At 45.2% G+C, this 20,601-nt stretch overlaps 1 protein-coding gene across 2 annotated transcripts in view; it reads right to left on the reverse strand.

Moving 5' to 3' along the window:
- The window catches only part of RASGRP3 (RAS guanyl releasing protein 3), a 301,226-nt gene that overhangs the window by 14,813 nt on the left and 265,812 nt on the right, over window positions 1–20,601 (reverse strand). For both annotated transcript variants that reach the window (XM_073557604.1, XM_073557603.1), the window contains 2 exons: window positions 15,543–15,579; window positions 6,432–6,557 (listed from right to left, as the gene is read on the reverse strand). In XM_073557604.1, the coding sequence (XP_073413705.1) occupies window positions 6,432–6,557; window positions 15,543–15,579 (163 nt within the window). The remainder of the gene's footprint in view (window positions 1–6,431; window positions 6,558–15,542; window positions 15,580–20,601) is intronic.

Below are 20,601 nucleotides of genomic sequence, written 5' to 3' on the forward strand. Positions count from 1 at the left end.
AGGTTGCTGCTTCCAATAGCTCAGATGAGGAGCATCCACAGCAGACATCGACATCGCAACAGCTGTTATCTGGCAGGCCCGGAGCACTCCAAAGACAGGTTCCAAACATCAAAAGAGTTGCTGGACAGCTTGTCCAGAGGGTCAAAAGATCACAGCGTGCTAGGCCGCAAAATGTCTGCCAAAGTAGGAAGAGTGCAGTGTGGCACTTTTTTGAACAAAATCCTCATGATCAGGCCAAGGTTATCTGTAAGAAGTGCGCAAAGACCTTTAGCCGAGGGAAAAATCTGAAAAATTTGAATACCAGTTGCATGCTTAGACATTTAACCAGCATGCACTTGCAAGCGTGGACACAACACCAAACCTCAAGTGCCACATGTGCAACTGATCACAACGAAGGTAGTCAGCAACGCTACATTGTTTCCCCCACTGTAAGCCCACCGGTTAGCACAGCAGCAAATGTTGAGGTGTCGTTGCAAGGCCACAGCAGTCAGGGAATCCCACTGTTATATCAACGAAAGACTGATTCTAGGCCATCAGAAAGAACACCAACTCCATCACCATCATCAACCCTCTCTCAGTCCGCCCTGTCCACCGCTACTTCCACCATATGCAGCTCTCAAGTCCAGCTCACCCTCCCAGACACTATGAGTAGGTCAAGAAAGTACTCAGTCTCTCATCCGCGTACACTGGGTTTGAACGCCCACATTGCCAAACTAATCTCGTTTGAGATGATGCCCTTTCGGTTGGTGGAAAGCACAGCTTTCCACGAACTCATGGCCTATGCAGTACCACGCTATGACCTACCCAGTCGCCACTTCTTCTCTCGCAAAGCCATCCCAGCCCTCCACCATCATGTGAAAGACCGCATTGTCCATGCACTCAAGCAGTCAGTGAGCGGAAAGGTGCACCTCACTACTGATGCATGGTCCAGTCGGCATGGCCAGGGCCGTTACGTGTCCATCACTGCGCACTGGGTTAATGTGGTGGATGCAGGGTCCACAGGGGACAGCGGTGGTGGGACAGTGCTGCCTAGCCCACGGTATAGGAAACAGTTGGCTGTAGGCGTTCCACCCTCCTCCTCCTCCTCCTCCTCCAGAAGCGAAAGCTCGTCCACAGAGCGCAGTCGTACGAGCACTCCATCTGCAGCTGCCACTGTTGCACACGATGTGTCCCCCTATCGAGCAGCTAGTGGAAAGCGTCAGCAGGCTGTGTTGCAGATGATGTGTTTGGGCGACAGACATACCGCCGAGGTGCTGGCCGAGTACTTGAAGCGACAAACTGAGTCATGGCTGGGCAGTGTACATCTTGAGGCAGGCAAGGTAGTTAGTGATAACGGCCGTAATTTTGTGGCAGCCATAGCCCTTTCAAAACTCAGCCACATACCTTGCTTGGCTCACACCTTGAACCTGGTGGTGCAGTGCTTCCTCAAAAATTATCCGGAGTTAACAGCCCTGCTCCAGAAGGTGCGAAGACTGTGCGCGCACATCCGCCGGTCGCATGTACACTCCGTTCGTATGCAGAAGCTGCAGCGATTGCTCCACCTTCCCAACCACCGCCTCATTATCGACATTGCAACAAGGTGGAACTCCACCCTGCACATGGTGGAGCGGCTGTGCGAGCAGAGGCAGGCCATAATGCATTTGTGGGAGGATACACGGCCAGGCACTTTGAGAGCAGACATGGAGTTGACAGGTGTGCAGTGGTCGAAGCTGAAAGACCTCTGTAAAGTCCTTCAGTGTTTTGAGGAATGCACACGGCTGGTAAGCGCAGACGACGCCATCCTAAGCATGAGCATCCCACTTATGCGTCTGCTCATGCAAACTTTGACGCACCTTAAGGAGCAGGCGTCTGCAGCCAATGTTGATGAGGAGGAAGAGGAGGAGGGAATCCTTGATGACATTCAGCCATTGTCTGCTCAGGGACCTCTCCTGGACGAGGTGGAGGAAGAAGAGGAGGAGGAGGATGATGATGGGGATGATTACTTAGGGGAGGAGGATGCATCTCGTGGGGCAAGTGAAAATGTTGGCGTGGCAAGGTCTGGTACAGGGTTTGTGCGTGACTGGAGGGATGTGGATTTGCCAGAAAGTGCTCCTCCAACCAGCACTCGCAGTGCATCATTGACACCGGGAACATTGGCCCACATGTCAGATTATGCCTTGCGGATCCTAAAAAGGGACCCCCGCATTGCCAAAATGATGAACGATGGCGACTACTGGTTGGCCAGCATCCTGGATCCACGCTATAAAGGCAAATTACAAAACATCATGCCACAGGAGAACCTTGACCTAATATTGGCTAATAAACAAGCAACTCTGGTAAATCGGTTGCTTGAGGCATTCCCCGCACACAGCAGCGGTGATGGTTCTCACACGAGCCGTACGGGCTGGGGGCAGCTTGGCAGAGGTGTTCGTGGTGCACACAGCAGAAGTGGCGTTGGAGACAGGGGTTTCATGACAATGTTGTGGACTGATTTTTCAAATACCGCTCACACAACTGGTAATACTGCATCGATGGAAAGTGACAGGAGACAGCAGTTGTCAACCATGGTTACAAACTACTTTTCCTCCCATATCGATGTTCTCCCACACAGGTCATTCCCCTTTGACTATTGGGCCGCTAAACTGGACACCTGGCCTGAATTGGCCCAATATGCCTTACAGGAGCTCGCTTGCCCAGCTGCAAGTGTGCTATCGGAAAGAGTCTTCAGTGCAGCTGGATCAATCCTGACAGAAAAAAGGACCCGTCTGTCAACCCAAAATGTGGATGATCTAACCTTCATTAAAATGAACCATGCATGGGTTTCCAAGGATTTTGTCCCACCTTCCCCTGATGACACATAGGGTGACAGAAAAATGGCTTGCTTTGGTCCACCTCTTCCTGGGACTTGACCTATTTCGCCTTTTGCATCAGCTGAATGTCCAATATCAACATATGCCACTTTCTAAAACTCCCTAACTGTGCTGCCTCCCCCCCCATGGCCGGGGTCACCACCTAGCGCACGACACCGTGCGAGTGCCGTTGCCCTGGACAGGTGGGTAGGCCGACTCTTGGGCGCGGGCACTGGCACAGGGTCCCTCATAGTGCAATCAAGTGTCTCTAACGGTGGTGGTGCACACCCGCCGTCAGACACACCGCTGTACTATGAGGGGCCCAGTGCCAGTACCGACGCCCACGAGTGGGCCCCCCTTGCTTGGGCAGGGCCCCAGCATTTGCAATCTTTACCTCTCCCTGCTCCTCCGCTGTGTAATCTGGGCCGTCAAATCCATACTGTGCCTAACACCGTCTGAGCCTGCCTCCTGAGACATATATTTTGAATGTGTACGCTATCCATACATGTTATCCGGGGATACGGTACCCTTTCTAACCTTTGTGCAATCACGTGCAATCCATACTGGGCCTAACACCGTCTGAGCCTGCCTCCTGAGACATATATTTTGAATGTGTACGCTATCCATACATGTTATCCGGGGATACGGTAGCCTTTCTAACCTTTGTGCAATCACGTGCAATCCATACTGGGCCTAACACCGTCTGAGCCTGCCTCCTGAGACATATATTTTGAATGTGTACGCTATCCATACATGTTATCCGGGGATACGGTACCCTTTCTAACCTTTGTGCAATCACGTGCAATCCATACTGGGCCTAACACCGTCTGAGCCTGCCTCCTGAGACATATATTTTGAATGTGTACGCTATCCATACATGTTATCCGGGGATACGGTACCCTTTCTAACCTTTGTGCAATCACGTGCAATCCATACTGGGCCTAACACCGTCTGAGCCTGCCTCCTGAGACATATATTTTGAATGTGTACGCTATCCATACATGTTATCCGGGGATACGGTACCCTTTCTAACCTTTGTGCAATCACGTGCAATCCATACTGGGCCTAACACCGTCTGAGCCTGCCTCCTGAGACATATATTTTGAATGTGTACGCTATCCATACATGTTATCCGGGGATACCCTTTCTAACCTTTGTGCAATCACGTGCAATCCATACTGGGCCTAACACCGTCTGAGGCTGCCTCCTGAGACATATATTTTGAATGTGTACGCTATCCATACATGTTATCCGGGGATACGGTACCCTTTCTAACCTTTGTGCAATCACGTGCAATCCATACTGGGCCTAACACCGTCTGAGCCTGCCTCCTGAGACATATATTTTGAATGTGTACGCTATCCATACATGTTATCTGGGGATACGGTACCCTTTCTAACCTTTGTGCAATCACGTGTAATCCATACTGGGCGTGAGAACGGCTGGCGAGCTGTTAAGCAAGCTACAGCACCTGTGGTTTGCACACGTAAGTTTTTCATTTTTTCAGGAATGATGGTTAGGCCTAATTCCGGAACTGCAGTTGACCTGCACTTACTGGGAAATCATTGTTCGCGGGTAATAATTGTAATCAGTGATCCCCATCACTAACGTTGTTCAGCGGGTTATCTGCACCTGTAAGCGACAAACGCTGGCCTTTTCAGTGTAGCGCACATGCAGCCACGGACATGTAAGGGCATGACACACCAGTTATTGGCCAATCTCATGTTCCAGAGCCTCACGTGTCCCTCTAGTAAGCCGGACTCGGACCGCGGGGCATGACGGAGTCTCGTTCGTTAACGGAATTAAGCTTGCAATGTGTGCATCTGTTCTGTAGCTGGCATGGTTGAGGTTTCCCAGGTGGAGTCGAATTTAACCGTAGGCTCCACTCCTGGTGGTGCCCTTCTGGACATTCCTTTAAGGTTCAGCTTTGCAACCATACTGCCCACGTAAAACAAACAATTTGCCTTCATGAACGCTGTTTGGAGGGTCATGACTCGTGGGAATAACGCCGCTCAATCAGTTAACCTGCTAGAGAGATCCTTCGTTGCTCCCAAGCATGACATCACACTCCCTAGGAGGAAGGTAATGCCACTGTGGCGACCGTACTCCTGGGGGCGACACAAGTGCACTGATGCCCAGCCACTGCTCGATGAATCTGCTGGTACATTGACCCAGACCACTACATTCCCCTCGCACGCTACACGGCCTGAATCTGACCCTGATGAAACTCAGGTTACCCTTCCCATATACAGTTCCATCTTACACGGTGACAAAGAGGAAGCTGCAGATGAAAGTGCAGGTTCGGCCCACCCGCCATCAGACACACCACCGTACTATCAGGGGCCCTGTGCCAGTGCCGTCGCCAACGAGTGGGCCCCCCCTGCTTGCTCAGGATCACAGCACTTGCAAGGTTGAAATACTGTGCAGTGAGATGGAAGATGGGGACGACGAGGAGTCCAGACTAGTACAGGGATTCCCTAGCGAGGAGACTTATTTGATTGTTTTCAATGTTGGGACAGCAATTTTTGGGGAGCACGTTACTCTGGAGAATGATAGATGGGGCCCACCATACACTGGAACATTCCAAAGGTGGACATCAGACACTGGAGCAGCATTTACAGGGCCCATTATACACTAGAGCATTAGAAATGGGGCCCATTATGTTTGGAGCATTATTTGGGCCCATAAGACAGTGGAGCTTCATCCATGGGGACCAACATATACTGTAGCATTATGTGGAGCTCATCATATACTGTTTCAAACATTATATGGGACCAATGATTCTGTATGGAGAAATAGATGGGCCTCGTCATGAGATGTAAAAAGTGAAGTATTTTTCATTGTACTATACCGCTATTTCTCTGCCGTATCGGAGCATGATGAGTTTTGGTATGTGTTAAAGGGGCGCTTTTTCGCCCAGGGCACATGAAAACCTGGAGCCAGCCCCCCCCCCCCCACAACTTTAGCCAAATAACCCCCATTTTTCAGTGCGTAACTTGTATTATGAAGTTAATTAAGGTTGACAAGCTTAAGTAAGAAGAATTGATGCTTTTGGCATTCAAATGGGCACTGTAGGTGTGTTTCCTGTCCTCCTCTCACTGCCGACTTTTATTCCCCATTGACTTACATTGGGTTTCGTGTTTCGGGATGACCCCGACTTTTCCCTATAATCGGACGATCTTGCTCGACCCGACTTTTGGAAAAGTCGGGTTACACGAAACGAAACGCGACCCTAAAAAATCAAAAGTCGCTCAACTCTAGTGTTTTTCATTACTTTTCCCAGAAAATTGAACTGAAACCTATAACTGTTTTCTACGAAATATTCATGTGCCTTTCTGATCATGAAATTTAAAGTATACCGCAGTCTGAATAAGTGGAATGCTGGGATGTAGACTGTGAGCCCTCGCGGGCAGGGTCCACTCTCCTTATGTACTTGTGTGTCCCTTGTCTTGCACATGTTTATTGTACTTGTCTATATTTCCCCTTTTCACATGTAAAGCGCCATGGAATAAATGGCGCTATATAAATGTATAATAATAATGTGAACCTCTCATTAAGGAATTTTCAGAATGTTACCACTGTCCCATATAGCTGTAGACTTACCTGTAGCTATAGATGGGCTGTTGGGTAGGGAACCATGGCTGCTGCTGATAGATGCTGCCCTAGAGAGTTTTCTGCATGCTAACACAAGGAGATCTTTACACTGCTTATGGCAATTGGCTCCACAGTCTGAAAAGAAATGCATTAATATTTTAAGAATGTATCTAGTTATTAACCACAACTCTGTGTGTATTTGTAGACTAAGCACAATGAGTTTTGAGGGAGTTTTTGATGCTGCGTATTTTTGTTGAACAGAAAACGCAGCATCTTACAATTCCAGCAAAGTGGATAGGATTTATAAAAATCTCCCGCCCACTGTGCTTAATCAGAGGAAACTGATCTGCGTTGCGTGTTTCAAATCTGCTACATGTCAGTTTTTCTTCCGGATACTCTGAGTTTTATGTGCCAAATTTCTCCATAGAATTGAATTAGATTTTGAAAATCCTCAGGTTAAAAACATTTTTGTGTTTTTAATGTATTTCCGCTGTGGAACCTCCCTAAAAACATGTATCAATAAAGTTTTGACAAAGCCAAAAACCACAAAGTATCAAAAACAAACAGCTGCATTTAAAATACGACGTACCAAAAAGAGACAAAAAGAGTAGAATCAATGACGCAATAGAAAACCATGTAAAAAACGCATCTGATTTAGCTAGTAGCTGCAGAAATGCTGCAGAAAATCTGCAACATCAAAAACGTATCAATCATGGGAACAATCATGGGAATGCCTCCTAATTATTTCCTAGAAATCATGTTATCTGCAGCTTGTCCTGTCAGTTGCAATTAGGCTGCACTTTCTATATATGGTGCCATTATACTATTGATTAATTATATCTACAAGTCATCATATGAAATTATTAAAAAAACATTATAAACTGTAGATGATGCAGTTGTTTATTCTACTTTTTGAACAACTCTCTTAGCCTTTTGGCACTCACTGAAATCTGGATTCGGGATTCTGACACTATCTCCCCTGCTGCCATTTTCCATGGTGGCTTAGAATTCTCCCATTCCCCGAGACCCGCAAACAGACATGGTGGTGGAGTAGGCATACGTCTGTCCCCACAATGCACTTTCCAGGTCATCCCTGCAGTTCCATCACTCTCATTCCCTTTTTTGAGGTCCACACCATCAGGCTCTTCCGTCCCTTCTCATTCAGAGTAGCAGTCATATGCCGGCCCCCAGGCTCACCCGCCCACTTCCTTGATCATATCTCTGCCTGGCTGCCACATTTCATGTTCTCAGAACTACCAACCCTTATCTTTGGAAACTTCAACTTTCCCATCAACAGCCCCACTTTCACATCTGCATCCCAGCATCTATCACTATCCGCTTCTCTCGGCCTCTCACAAACTCAACGACGTTAAAACTCTTGATCTGGTCCTTGTCCTGCTGGGTTCAATCTCCAACCCAGAGAGGAAAACTCACACACCAGAAAACTTCATCCACTACAAATTTATGTTAAGGACCTATAATTCTGCCGTTCACCTCGCTAAACAGACCTACTACACCACCCTGGTCTCCTCACTATCTAACAACCCCAAAAAACTTTTTGACACCTTTCACTCCCTCCTCAGTCCAAAAGTACAGGCCCCTATCACAGACATTTGTGTTGATGACCTGGCCTCCCACTTTATAGGGAAAATAGAGAATATCCATCAGGAAATCTGCTCCCAGCCACCAAGTGCTGTGATTCCCATCCCTCCCTGCATCTCCTCTGGCTCATTCTCCACATTTAATCCCATCACAGAAGAAGAAGTCTCTAGGCTCCTTTCTTCTTCTCGTCTGACTACATGCACTACCGACCCCATTCCCTCACATCTCCTCCAGTCTCTGTCTCCAGTCGTCACTACTCACCTAACTACAATCTTCAATCTCTCCCTCTCCTCTGGTATTTTCCCCTCCTCCTTCAAACACTCTATCATTACTCCATTATTGAAAAAACCCTCTCTCGATCCATCCTGCCCAAATAACTATAGACCAGTCTCCAATCTCCCCTTCATCTCTAAACTTTTGAAGCTCCTGGTCTACTCCCACCTTACTCGTTACCTTTCCACTCACTCCCTCTTAGATTCTTCACAGTCCTGCTTTCGCCCCCAACATTTGACAGAAATTGCACTCATCAAAGTGACCAATGACCTTCTGACAGCAAAATGTGATCACTCTCTGCTCATTCTCCTCAACCTCTCTGCAGCTTTTAAAAGTCAGTGATAAGCGGTCATAGAGGAGCGCTTAGGAAGCAACCCAGGGGCAGACAAAAATGTCAGGTCTCCACCGCAGCTCCAGCCGAAAACCTCCAATGGAGGATAGGAGCATTGAGAAAATGGAAACGGTCTTAGGAGCGCAGGAAAGAGACTCAGACAAGAGATGGGGTTTAACCCCATCTCTTGTCTGAGTCTCTTTCCTGCACTCCTAAGACCGTTTCCATTTTCTCATCTCTGCAGCTTTTGACACTGAAGACCACCATCTACTACTCTCTAAGCTTTAGCCAATAGACATAAAAGACACTGCTCTTTCCTAGTTATCTTCCTATCTTTCTGACTACTCCTTCAGTGTATTGTTCACTGGCCCCAGTTCCTCTCTTCCTCTCACTGTTGGTGTCCCTCAGGGCTCAGTCATTGGCCCCCTTCTCTTCTCTCTCTAACATGGCCCCAATTAGACAGACCATCAGCATATTTGGCTTTCAGTATTATCTTTATGCCGATGACACAGAACTATACATGTCATCCACTGACCTTACCCACCTGTACTACAGAATGACAGTGACTGTCTGTCCGCAGTCTCCAACATCATGTCTGCTCTCTCTCTCTGAAACTCAATCTTTCCAAAACTGAACTTCTTATGCTCCCACCATTTACTAACCTCTCTAAAGTTGACATCTCCCTCTCTGTGGGTGGCACCATAATAATGCCCCGGCAGCAGGTGCACTGTCTGGGTGTTATATTTGACACCAATCTTACCTTCACCTCCCACATACAATCTCTCGCCCCCTCTTGCCACTTACACCTAAGGAACATCTCTAGAATTTGCCCCTTTCTCACATTTGAAACAAAAAAAACCCTCACTGTCACGCTGATCCACTCCCGCCTGGACTACTGTAATGCTCTCTTAATTGGCCTCCCCCTCACTCGACTTTTCCCTCTCCAGTCATCCTTAATGCAACAGCCAGGGTCGTCCATCCGGCTAATCGGTACTCGGACCCGTCCACTATTCGCCAGTCATTGCACAGGCTGCCCATTCGTTATAGGATCCAATTTAAACTGCTTGTACTCAACAGTGCGGTACCCCCCCTACATCTACTCCCTCATTTATGTTTATCGGCCTACCCGCTCGTTATGCTCTGAAAATGAATTTTGACTAACTAACCTCTGCACTTATCCGTACCTTCCAATCCCGGCTCCACAACTTCTCCCATGTTGTGCCAATCTTCTAGAATGCTCTACCCCAAGAAATTTGGACTACCCACAACACAGTTTTAGGCGCTCCCTCAAACACCATCTGTTCAAAGCGGCCAATCACATTCCCTAATCTGGTCATTTTATGTGCGTAGCCCATTATTCACTATGTGAGAATAACCCTCCATCAATCTCCATTGCACCCATCAGCATCACAAATACTGGATGGTGACCAGCTCATGCAACCTTTATCTATCTGCCACTCCCTCAAGATGGCTGGACCATCATTGTAAATATGCACCTGTACTTTGTGTCTCCTCTCACCTCATTGTAGATTGTAAGATCTCACAAGCAGGGTCGTCTTATTTTGCTTTAATTATTGAATTATCTTTAACGTTATTACTTATGACTGTTGTGTATGAACTGTTAAACTGTAAAGCATTGCTGAATATGTTGGCGCTATATAAAGATTATTATTATTATTATTATTATTATTATTATTATTATTATTATTATGGGTTACCTTTCAATATACCAACAATGAGCAAGTTGGAATTTTGACTGCGTTACGCATGTGGCCTTTTATCTTGCAAGTATACTTTTGGTCTAAAACCTGCAATCTGTATATCTCTAACATGCTCACTCCTCATATTAGATTACAATTTCTATATTTTGGATGTCATATTGCTTAGTTTAGCCCTAGTAGGCATGTTTGTACATACATAGTATATTTTAGGTGTTTTCTTGCATCGTAGCTATAAAGCTCAACTTTTTTTTTTAAGCTTTTCCAGGTAGGTGTTCTACATTATGGTGACTACTTGCTAGGGACGTCCATCCAAATTGCATGGAATGGCCGCAGGTCTCCCGACCCAAGCGTGACAGTTTCATAGAAATATATGAAGCTGTCACACTTGCGTTGTGGTCAATCTGTGCTTTAGCGATCCGTTCTTGGAACGATTGGCACAGATGTCTGAATGAGCCCTTTTTTTCCAGCATTTTTTTAGTGGATCTTTTTGAAAAACGCCAGAAAAAGCACTCACAAAATTCTCATTAGAATCTTCCTATTTATTTCTATGGAAAAAGCAACTTGTCCATATGTTCAAGCCTTTGAGTGTCTTTTAAATGCTTCAAGGCCTTAAAAAGTGCAACGTGTTTAAAAGCAATCATGTATACTCTTCAGGCATTTTACCCTAGGAAAATGTGCTATAATTTACAATAAAAGTGAATGGGAAAGCTGGACAAAAGTCAGGAAGATGTCTGGGCTTTTCACTTCAAATCACAAGTGTTTTATTTATTGCACAATTGTTGACAAAAAAAATTAAAAAATAGCACCTAAAAAGCGAAAAAAAAAGTAAAAGAAACCACCATGGAAAAACATTAGCAAAATGCATCAGGAAACAGTAACAAAATATTAACAATAATGCTAGAGAGTAACCATCATTTTAATTTTTATCTCATAAATCAATATTACACACAAAAATAAGGAACCTTATAATATCTTATCAGAAAAATTTGCTTCTTTTTCTGCCAAAATTCTGAGGTAAATTCTGTATTCACTGATTACAGACTTTCCATTACTTATATAGGAGATGGTGTAACAAGGCTTGGGTTGGTAGCCATGGGCAAGGTACTTATTTCTGGCACCCAGGCACTTTCCATGGAAATAGGAGACCTGACAGGGTGTGTGGACTTGTGGTGTAGGTGTTATACCCTTGCAGGCCGCTTGTAACAAATTTTGTTGGTTGGCCAGGACCACATGATGGATAGCTCAATAAAGGAGACCAACAATTCACAATAAACTTTTTACTAAACATTAACTTGGGGAGGGTTAAATATAGGGGATAGCACGTACTTATATTCTCAGTTATTTCCTTTACAAAGCACAACATTTTCCTCACACAAATTCAATTATTTTCTCTTGTCTTTCTCTCTCTACTGGTTCTCTGTCTTTACTATTTCACTCTTCACCAGAACAACAGCTCAGTTAGCAAGAGTCCTTTACGCAACCCGCGGTTCCGCTTGCTTTTACCCTCTAGGGAACTATGATGCCAGTATGGCCGATACTTATCTTCACTGATTTTGACGCCTCCATACTATCCCTCCTTCCCTTGTTTGGTTTCCTCCTTTTGCTTTCTGTTCCGCTCCCAGACTCCATAAGTTTGTACCCCATATATAAATTGAATGTTGATATACTTAATGTACACACTTGCTTTTTTTCTTTTTGTGTACGATTATGCTGTTATTCATTCCAACATTCTTAAATAAAGAATTTACAAAAAAAAAATTGATAATGACTGATCAATTCTGGCATAGAAAGAAGCAAATTTCTCTGATAAAATATATTGCAGCTTTCGATACTGTTGACCACCATCTCCTACTCTCTAGGCTCCAGTCACTAGGCATTAAGGACACTGCTCTCTCCTGGTTCTCTTCCTATCTCTCTGACCGCTCCTTCAGTGTTTTTTTCTCTGGCTCCACTTCATCTCCTCTTCCTCTTGCTGTCGGGGTACCTCAGGGCTCAGTCCTTGGCCCCTTCTCTTCTCTCTCTACACAGCCCCAATTGGACAGACCATCAGCAGATTTGGCTTTCAGTACCATCTTTATGCTGATGACACACAACTATATACGTCTTCCCCCGATCTTTCCCCCTGTACTACAGAACACCAGTGACTGTCTGTCCGCAGTCTCCAATATCATGTCCACTCTCTATCTGAAACTCAACCTCTCCAAAACTGAACTTCTTCTGCTCCCGCCGTCTACTAACCTCCCTAAATCTGACATTTCCCTCTCCGTGGGTGGTACCACAATAACTCCCCGGCAGCAGGCGCGCTGTCTGGGTGTTATGTTTGACACCAATCTCTCCTTCACATCCCATATACAATCTCTTGACCGCTCTTGCCGCTTACACCTAAAGAACATCTCTAGAATCCGCCCTTTTCTCACCATGGAAACAACAAAAACCCTCACTGTAGCAATGATCCACTCCCGCCTGGATTACTGCAGCGCTCTATTAATTGGCCTCCCCGTCACTCGACTATCCCCTCTCCAGTCCATACTTAATGCAGCAGCCAGGGTCGCCATCTGGCTAATCGGGATTCGGACGTGTCCGCTCTTCATCAGTCATTACACTGGCTGCCCATTCATTATAGGATCCAATTCAAAGTACTTGTTCTCACCCACAAAGCTCTCCACGGTGCGGCACCCCCCTACATCTCCTCCCTCATTTCTGTCTATCGGCCTAGCCGATCGCTGCGCTCTGCAAATGACTTTCGACTAACCTCTGCACTAATCCGTACCTCCCACTCCCGACTCCAAGACTTCTCCCGTGCTGCTCCTATCCTCTGGAATGCTCTACCCCAAGAAATTAGGACTAACCAGAATTTGCATAGTTTTAGGCGCTCCCTCAAAACACATTTGTTCAGAGCGGCTTAATACGTTCACTAATCAAAGTCATTCTATGTGTAAGTGTGCGTGTGTAGCCCATTCACTCTCTCCATCCTTCCTTCACTCCCTCAAGATGGCTGGACCTTCATTGTAAATATACAATTGCAAATACACAGCTGTACTTTGTATCTCCCTCACCTCATGGTAGATTGTAAGCTCTCACGAGCAGGGTCGTCTTATTTCGTCTTATTTTGCTTTAATTATTGTATTGTTAACGTTGTTACTTATGACTTGTGTTTTGAAACTGTTAAACTGTAATGCTTTGCGGAATATGTTGGCGCTATATAAATAAAGATTATTATTATTATTATTATTATTGCAAAGTTATTTTCATAGGTACTATTGATTTACAAAATTAAAATTACGGTTACGCTTTAAGGATTGAAAAAAACGTTGAGAAAATGTCAGAGACAAGGAGCAATTGCTGTGGTGTCTACCACTTGAAAATCTAATTTTTTTGACCGCTGGAAAAAATAAACACAGTGTGAACATGCCTTTAGAATATTTTATAGGGTTCAAAGTTCCCTTTTAATAGTTTTAATTATTGGTCTTGTAGCAGTGTGTGTCATGTGGTCAAAATGATATTATTTTTCTACTTTGTGGTATACAGTCATGGCCAAAAGTATTGACACCCCTGCAATTCTGTCAGATAATACTCAGTTTCTTCCTGAAAATGATTGCAAACACAAATTCTTTGGTATTATTATCTTCATTTAATTTGTCTTAAATGAAAAAACACAAAAAGAATTGTCCTAAAGCCAAATTGGATATAATTCCACACCAAACATAACAAAGAGGGTGGACAAAAGTATTGGCACTGTTTGAAAAATCATGTGATGCTTCTCTAATTTATGTAATTAATAGCACCTGTAACTTACCTGTGGCACCTAACAGGTGTTGGCAATAACTAAATCACACTTGCAGCCAGTTAACATGGATTAAAGTTGACTCAACCTCTGTCCTGTGTCCTTGTGTGTACCACATTGAGCATGGAGAAAAGAAAGAAGACCAAAGAACTGTCTGAGAACTTGAGAAACCAAATTGTGAGGAAGCATAAGCAATTTCAAGGCTACAAGTCCATCTCCAAAGACCTGAATGTTCCTGTGTCTACCGTGCACAGTGTCATCAAGAAGTTTAAAGCCCATGGCACTGTGGCTAACCTCCCTAGATGTGGCCGGAAAAGAAAAATTGACAAGAGATTTCAACGCAAGATTGTGCGGATGTTGGATAAAGAACCTCCACTAACATCCAAACAAGTTCAAGCTGCCCTGCAGTCCGAGGATACAACGGTGTCAACCCATACAATCCATCGGCGTCTGAATGAAAAGGGACTGTATGGTAGGAGACCCAGGAAGACTCCACTTCTTACCCCGAGACATAAAAAAGCCAGGCTGGAGTTTGCCAAAACTTACCTGAAAAAGCCTAAAACATTTTGGAAGAATTTTCTCTGGTCAGATGAGACAAAAGTAGAGCTTTTTGGGCAAAAGCATCAACATAGAGTTTACAGGAGAAAAAAGAGGCATTCAAAGAAAAGTACACGGTCCCTACAGTCAAACATGGCGGAGGTTCCCTGATGTTTTGGGGTTGCTTTGCTGCCTCTGGCACTGGACTGCTTGACCGTGTGCATGGCATTATGAAGTCTGAAGACTACCAACAAATTTTGCAGCATAATGTAGGGCCCAGTGTGAGAAAGCTGGGTCTCCCTCAGAGGTCATGGGTCTTCCAGCAGGACAATGACCCAAAACACACTTCAAAAAGCACTAGAAAATGGTTTGAGAGAAAGCACTGGAGACTTCTAAGGTGGCCAGCAATGAGTCCAGACCTGAATCCCATAGAACACCTGTGGAGAGATCTAAAAATGGCAGTTTGGAGAAGGCACCCTTCTAATATCAGGGACCTGGAGCAGTTTGCCAAAGAAGAATGGTCTAAAATTCCAGCAGAGCATTGTAAGAAACTCATTGATGGTTACCGGAAGCGGTTGGTCGCAGTTATTTTGGCTAAAGGTTGTGCAACCAAGTATTAGGCTGAGGGTGCCAATACTTTTGTCCGGCCCATTTTTGGAGTTTTGTGTGAAATGATCAATGTTTTGATTTTTGCTTCATTCTCTTTTGTGTTTTTTCATTTAAGACAATTTAAATGAAGATAATAATACCAAAGAATTTGTGTTTGCAATCATTTTCAGGAAGAAACTGAATATTATCTGACAGAATTGCAGGGGTGTCAATACTTTTGGCCATGACTGTATATGCCAACAATGTGGACCTATGAAAGTTACCTTTGCACTTGTATCCTTGTTTGATGATACCCCATAGCTGAAATAGAAGATATAGAAGGTTATTGGAGGTAGTAAGGAAATCCAGGTCATAAAGAAGGAAGCAGAAAATGCTATGCTAACAAAACAGGATAAACCAACACCCTTCCTGATATCAACAGCTCTGGCCGCTGTGAATACTCAAGTCTTTCCAGATTTCTCACTAAGAAAGGCTTAATGCGTATACAGAACAAGTGTGTACTTATAAATCACATGTACAAGTGTTCAGTCTGACTGATGCGGTCATGATATTATAACTATTCTGTGTAGCCTAATAATTGTATTAGCTACTAGTTGTCACAGTCAGATAATGGTTACAATATCATTGGTGGATCCACAGTGATGGTCACAGTATTAAAATCTGTAGCATCAGTACTATTGGTAATCTCAAAGGGAAGGCTTGGAAGAGTGGGTGGAGTGGTTCATACGGCATGAAAAGAGGAAAGGGAAGTTGCTGGTTTGTTGGAGAGCAGACGTATCTAGGGGTTTAACTTTCAGCTCGGGCGGGTGTGAATCATTTGAGTGGGCTCATCCTACTGACATCCTAATATTAAGATGCTGTTGCCATATGTGCCACTATTACTGCACCTGCTGTTTGGCACAGTAACAGCATTCCTCTTAGTGTCCCACATAGTAATGCCCACCACTGTGCCCCTTACCTAGTAATAATGCCTTGATTGTGCCCTTTTATTTTATATAAAATATATATATATCTATATATATAAGAGGCATCATGATAACTCTCTAATCCCGCCCCCTGCACAGTAGCTCCACCCCCACCCCATTACCACACACAATCCCACCCCCACCACATTACCACACACCATCCCACTCCCCCACCACATTACCACACACAATCCCGCCCCCCACCACATTACCACACACCATACCGCCCCCCACCACATCACCACACACAATCCCGCCCCCCCGCCCCCCACCACATCCTATCCCGCCCCCCCACCACATCACCACACATAATTCCGCCCCCACCACATCACCACACATAATCCAGCCCCCCACCACATCACCACACATAATCCTGCCCCCACCACATTAACACACATAATCCCGCCCCCACCACATCACCACACATAATCCCGCCTCCATACCACATCACCACACATAATACCACCCCCATCACATCACCACACATAATCCCGCCCCCACCACATTACCACACACAATCCCGCCCCCCACCACATTACCACACACAATCCGGCCCCCACACCACATCACCACACACCATCCCGCCCCCCACCACATCACCACACACAATCCCGCCCCCCCACCACATCACCACACGTAATTCCGACCCACCGCATCACCACACATAATCCCGCCCCCCACCACATTACCACACATAATCCCGCCCCCCACATCACCACACATAATCCCGCCCCCACCACATCACCACACATAATCCCGCCCCCCCACCACATTACCACACATAATCCCGCTCTGTCCCCACACATTACCACACGAAGCTCCGTTCCCCCACATTACCACACGAGGCTCCGTCCTCATACATTACCACACGAGGCTCCGTCCCCACACATTACCACACGAGGCTCCGTCCCCACACATTACCACATGAGGCTCCGTCCCCCCACATTACCACACGAGGCTCCGTCCCCCCATATTACCACACGAGGCTCCGTCCCCACACATTACCACACGAGGCTCTGCCCCCACACATTACCACACGAGGCTCCGTCCCCACACATTACCACATGAGGCTCCGTCCCCCCACATTACCACACGAGGCTCCGTCCCCCCATATTACCACACGAGGCTCCGTCCCCACACATTACCACACGAGGCTCTGCCCCCACACATTACCACACACAGCACTTCCTTTCTATGTAATTCAACCACTTCAGCCAAGGTAAATGTACATTTAATTGTGTTTACAGAGAAATTTTAACTTAATTTATGTTTCGTTATGAAATTTGTTTAGATGCTGGAATGAATAAAAAACGCACATCTTACTGAATCCAGTTTGTTTTTGATTTTGAATAAAATGTATCATTAGCATTATTCAGATTTTTAATGATTATTATTGTTATTAATTTCATTTTTATTTAATTTACCACCTGCGTAAGCGCTATTGAATGTTGTCATTATTTACTTTAGTTTAATCACCAGCAGCGTTAATTAGATAACAATGAGCGTGCCGAGCGTTAGCTGGCTGGAAACAGCTAGTATATATATATACAGTATATATATATATTTATGAATATTTTCCACGTTGTACTCCACTATAGTAGAATTTGCATAGACACATGCAATGCATATACTGATGGGGGAACCTCTAGTAAATGTTCACAGACTGAACACTTAGCATAAGAATTGTGTTAACCATTTACCAACTGTTGGAAAAAGCTGGATTGCACTAAACTCAATTTGAATCCTCATAGATAGATTAATCTACTATATTGATAAAAGATTTACTGACATAGAACACACAAGGGAGATTTTTACACAAGCTTGAGTCAATATATAAATTCCATATTGCCAGATATATAGAAGTTCATTGTGAAAACCTGTGATTCCTTTGTCAATAACAACAGAGAGTGATAGCCTATTATGTAATGTGAAGTCAAAGGGATTTCTAACTATCCACCACTGACAAGTATCACAAGGGCGGTAGGAAAAAATATCAGAGTGTGGCACAACAGTTTAGATCTGGCAGTGTTAGCCATAATCTGTTATGGATGAGTCACCGAAGGAGGAAAAAACAAAAATAATAGCTAAGTCCAGAAAACCAGAGAAGTTGGCAGCTATCAGATTGCAGACCCCTGAACCTATCCACAACAACTAGCAGTAGCCGTGGGGGGTTCCTATGGTGCCCTAGACCCCTCGATCACAGCCGGAGAACTAAATTAGCCTAAAGACAGAAAGGGGAAATCTAAACTGCCCCAGAGCAGACCCCAAAGCAATAGGCAGCCCCCAACATATAATGACTGTGAAGCAAGATGAAAAACACTAACACAGATAGAAAGATAGGTTGAGCAAATGATGGGGCCCAAGCTAACTAAATAGGACAGGATAGAAAAGCTGCTGTCTGCAATCCGCAAAAACCCTATCCAAAAATGTACCAACAGACTGATAGGAGAAACAGGCCCTGAAGTCTCTAGACTTCAAAAGACTATATCAGCACTCAGGTATATTCTGAAGACAAAGCCAGAGATCAACAGATCAGAGACAAAAATGGAATTCAGCTCACCCCCGGCCGGGGATGGCTGAACTCCAAAAAAACAAGGCAAACAAAACCAGAACTAAAGTGTACAAAAGGCAGAGCAAAACTTAGCTTTGAGAAGTAGAAATCAGACTGGTCTCCAAGAATCCAGCAGGAAAATCACTGGCAAGGCTTCAGGGCATCGGCTGCCTTATATCCAGTCATCAGTTCCTGTGACCCAGTCATCATCTACCTACTCAGCTGTTTGGTAATCAGCCTCACTACCTTCCTTCGTCAGAAGAGGGAGTTCATCAGACCTCACTGGTGAAGGGAAAAATGAACTCACAACAGTACCTCCCCCTTGAGGAGTGGTCACCGAACCCTCATCCATGCCACCAGGATGATCAGGGTGAGCCCGATGAAAGGCATGCACCAATCTTTCGGCATGAATATCAGAGGCAGAGACCCAGGAATTATCCTCCTGACCATAACCCTCCACTTAACCAAATACTGGAGTCTCCGTCTAGCCAGATGGGAATCCAGTATCTTCTCTATCTCATACTCCATGTTACCTTCAACCAATACAGGGTCAGGAGGTGCCACCCCAGGGAACTACTGGTTCAACAAACCTCTTCAACAAGGACTTATGGAACACATTATGAATCTTAAACGTGACAGGAAGAGCCAATCGAAAAGAGACCGGATTAATAATCTCCAAAATCTTGTAAGGTCCAATAAATCTAGGCTTAAACTTAGGAGAAGCCACCTTCATAGCGATATTTTTTTATGACAACCAAACCATATCACCCACCTTAAACTGGGGACCAATGGTCCTATGCCGGTTGGAAAACCGCTGGGCCTTTTCCTGGGAGAGAGACAACTTATCCACCACTTGGTCCCAGATCTGGTGCATTCTCTCCACTACAGTGTCAACACCTGGGCAGGCAGAAGGCTCCACCTGCCCTGAAGAAAATCGAGGATGAAACCCAAAGTTACAAAAAAAAGGTGACATCAAAGTGGCAGAACTAGCACTATTATTTAAAGCAAATTCGGCCAAGGGCAAAAATGAAACACAATCATCCTGATCAGCCGAAATAAAACATCTCAAATACGACTCCAAAGTCTGGTTTGATCTCTCCGTCTGCCTGTTGGTCTGAGGGTGAAACGCAGAGGAGAAGGACAACTGAATTCCCAGCTTGGAACAGAAAGTCCTCCAAAATCTAGACACAAACTGAACTCCTCTGTCAGACACAATGTTCTCAGGAATCCCGTGCAAGCGAACTACCTGTTGCAAAAACAAGGGCACCAACTCAGAGGAAGATGGCAACTTAGGGAGTGGTACAAGATGGACCATCTTAGAGAATCTATCACAAATCACAAAAATAACGGTCATTCTCTGAGAGACAGGCATATCAGAGATAAAATCCATTGAAATATGGGTCCATGGCCTCCTGGGCACCGGCAAAGGCATCAACAACCCACTAGAGCGAGAACAAGGTTTAGACCGGGAGCAAGTCCCACAGGACTGCACAAAATTCCTGACATCACGAGACAAGGCGGGCCACCAAAAAGACCGACTCACCAGATCTCTAGCACCAAAAATACCTGGATGACCAGCCAATGCAGAGCAATGAACTTCAGACATCACTCTCTTCCTCCACTGGTCAGGAACATACAACTTTCCACTGGGACAACGCTCAGGTTTGTCCTTCTGAAACTCTTCCAGAGCACGTCTCAAATCGGGCGAGATGGCAGAAAGAACTACCCCCTCGCCTAAGATGGTAGCAGGCTTGGTCACAACAGGAGAATCAGCAAAGAAACTCCTAGAGAGGGCGTCTGCCTTGA

This window comes from Dendrobates tinctorius, unplaced genomic scaffold, assembly GCF_039654945.1.
Source record: "Dendrobates tinctorius isolate UK_male_01 unplaced genomic scaffold, ASM3965494v1 ptg000250l, whole genome shotgun sequence".
NCBI lineage: Eukaryota > Metazoa > Chordata > Amphibia > Anura > Dendrobatidae > Dendrobates > Dendrobates tinctorius.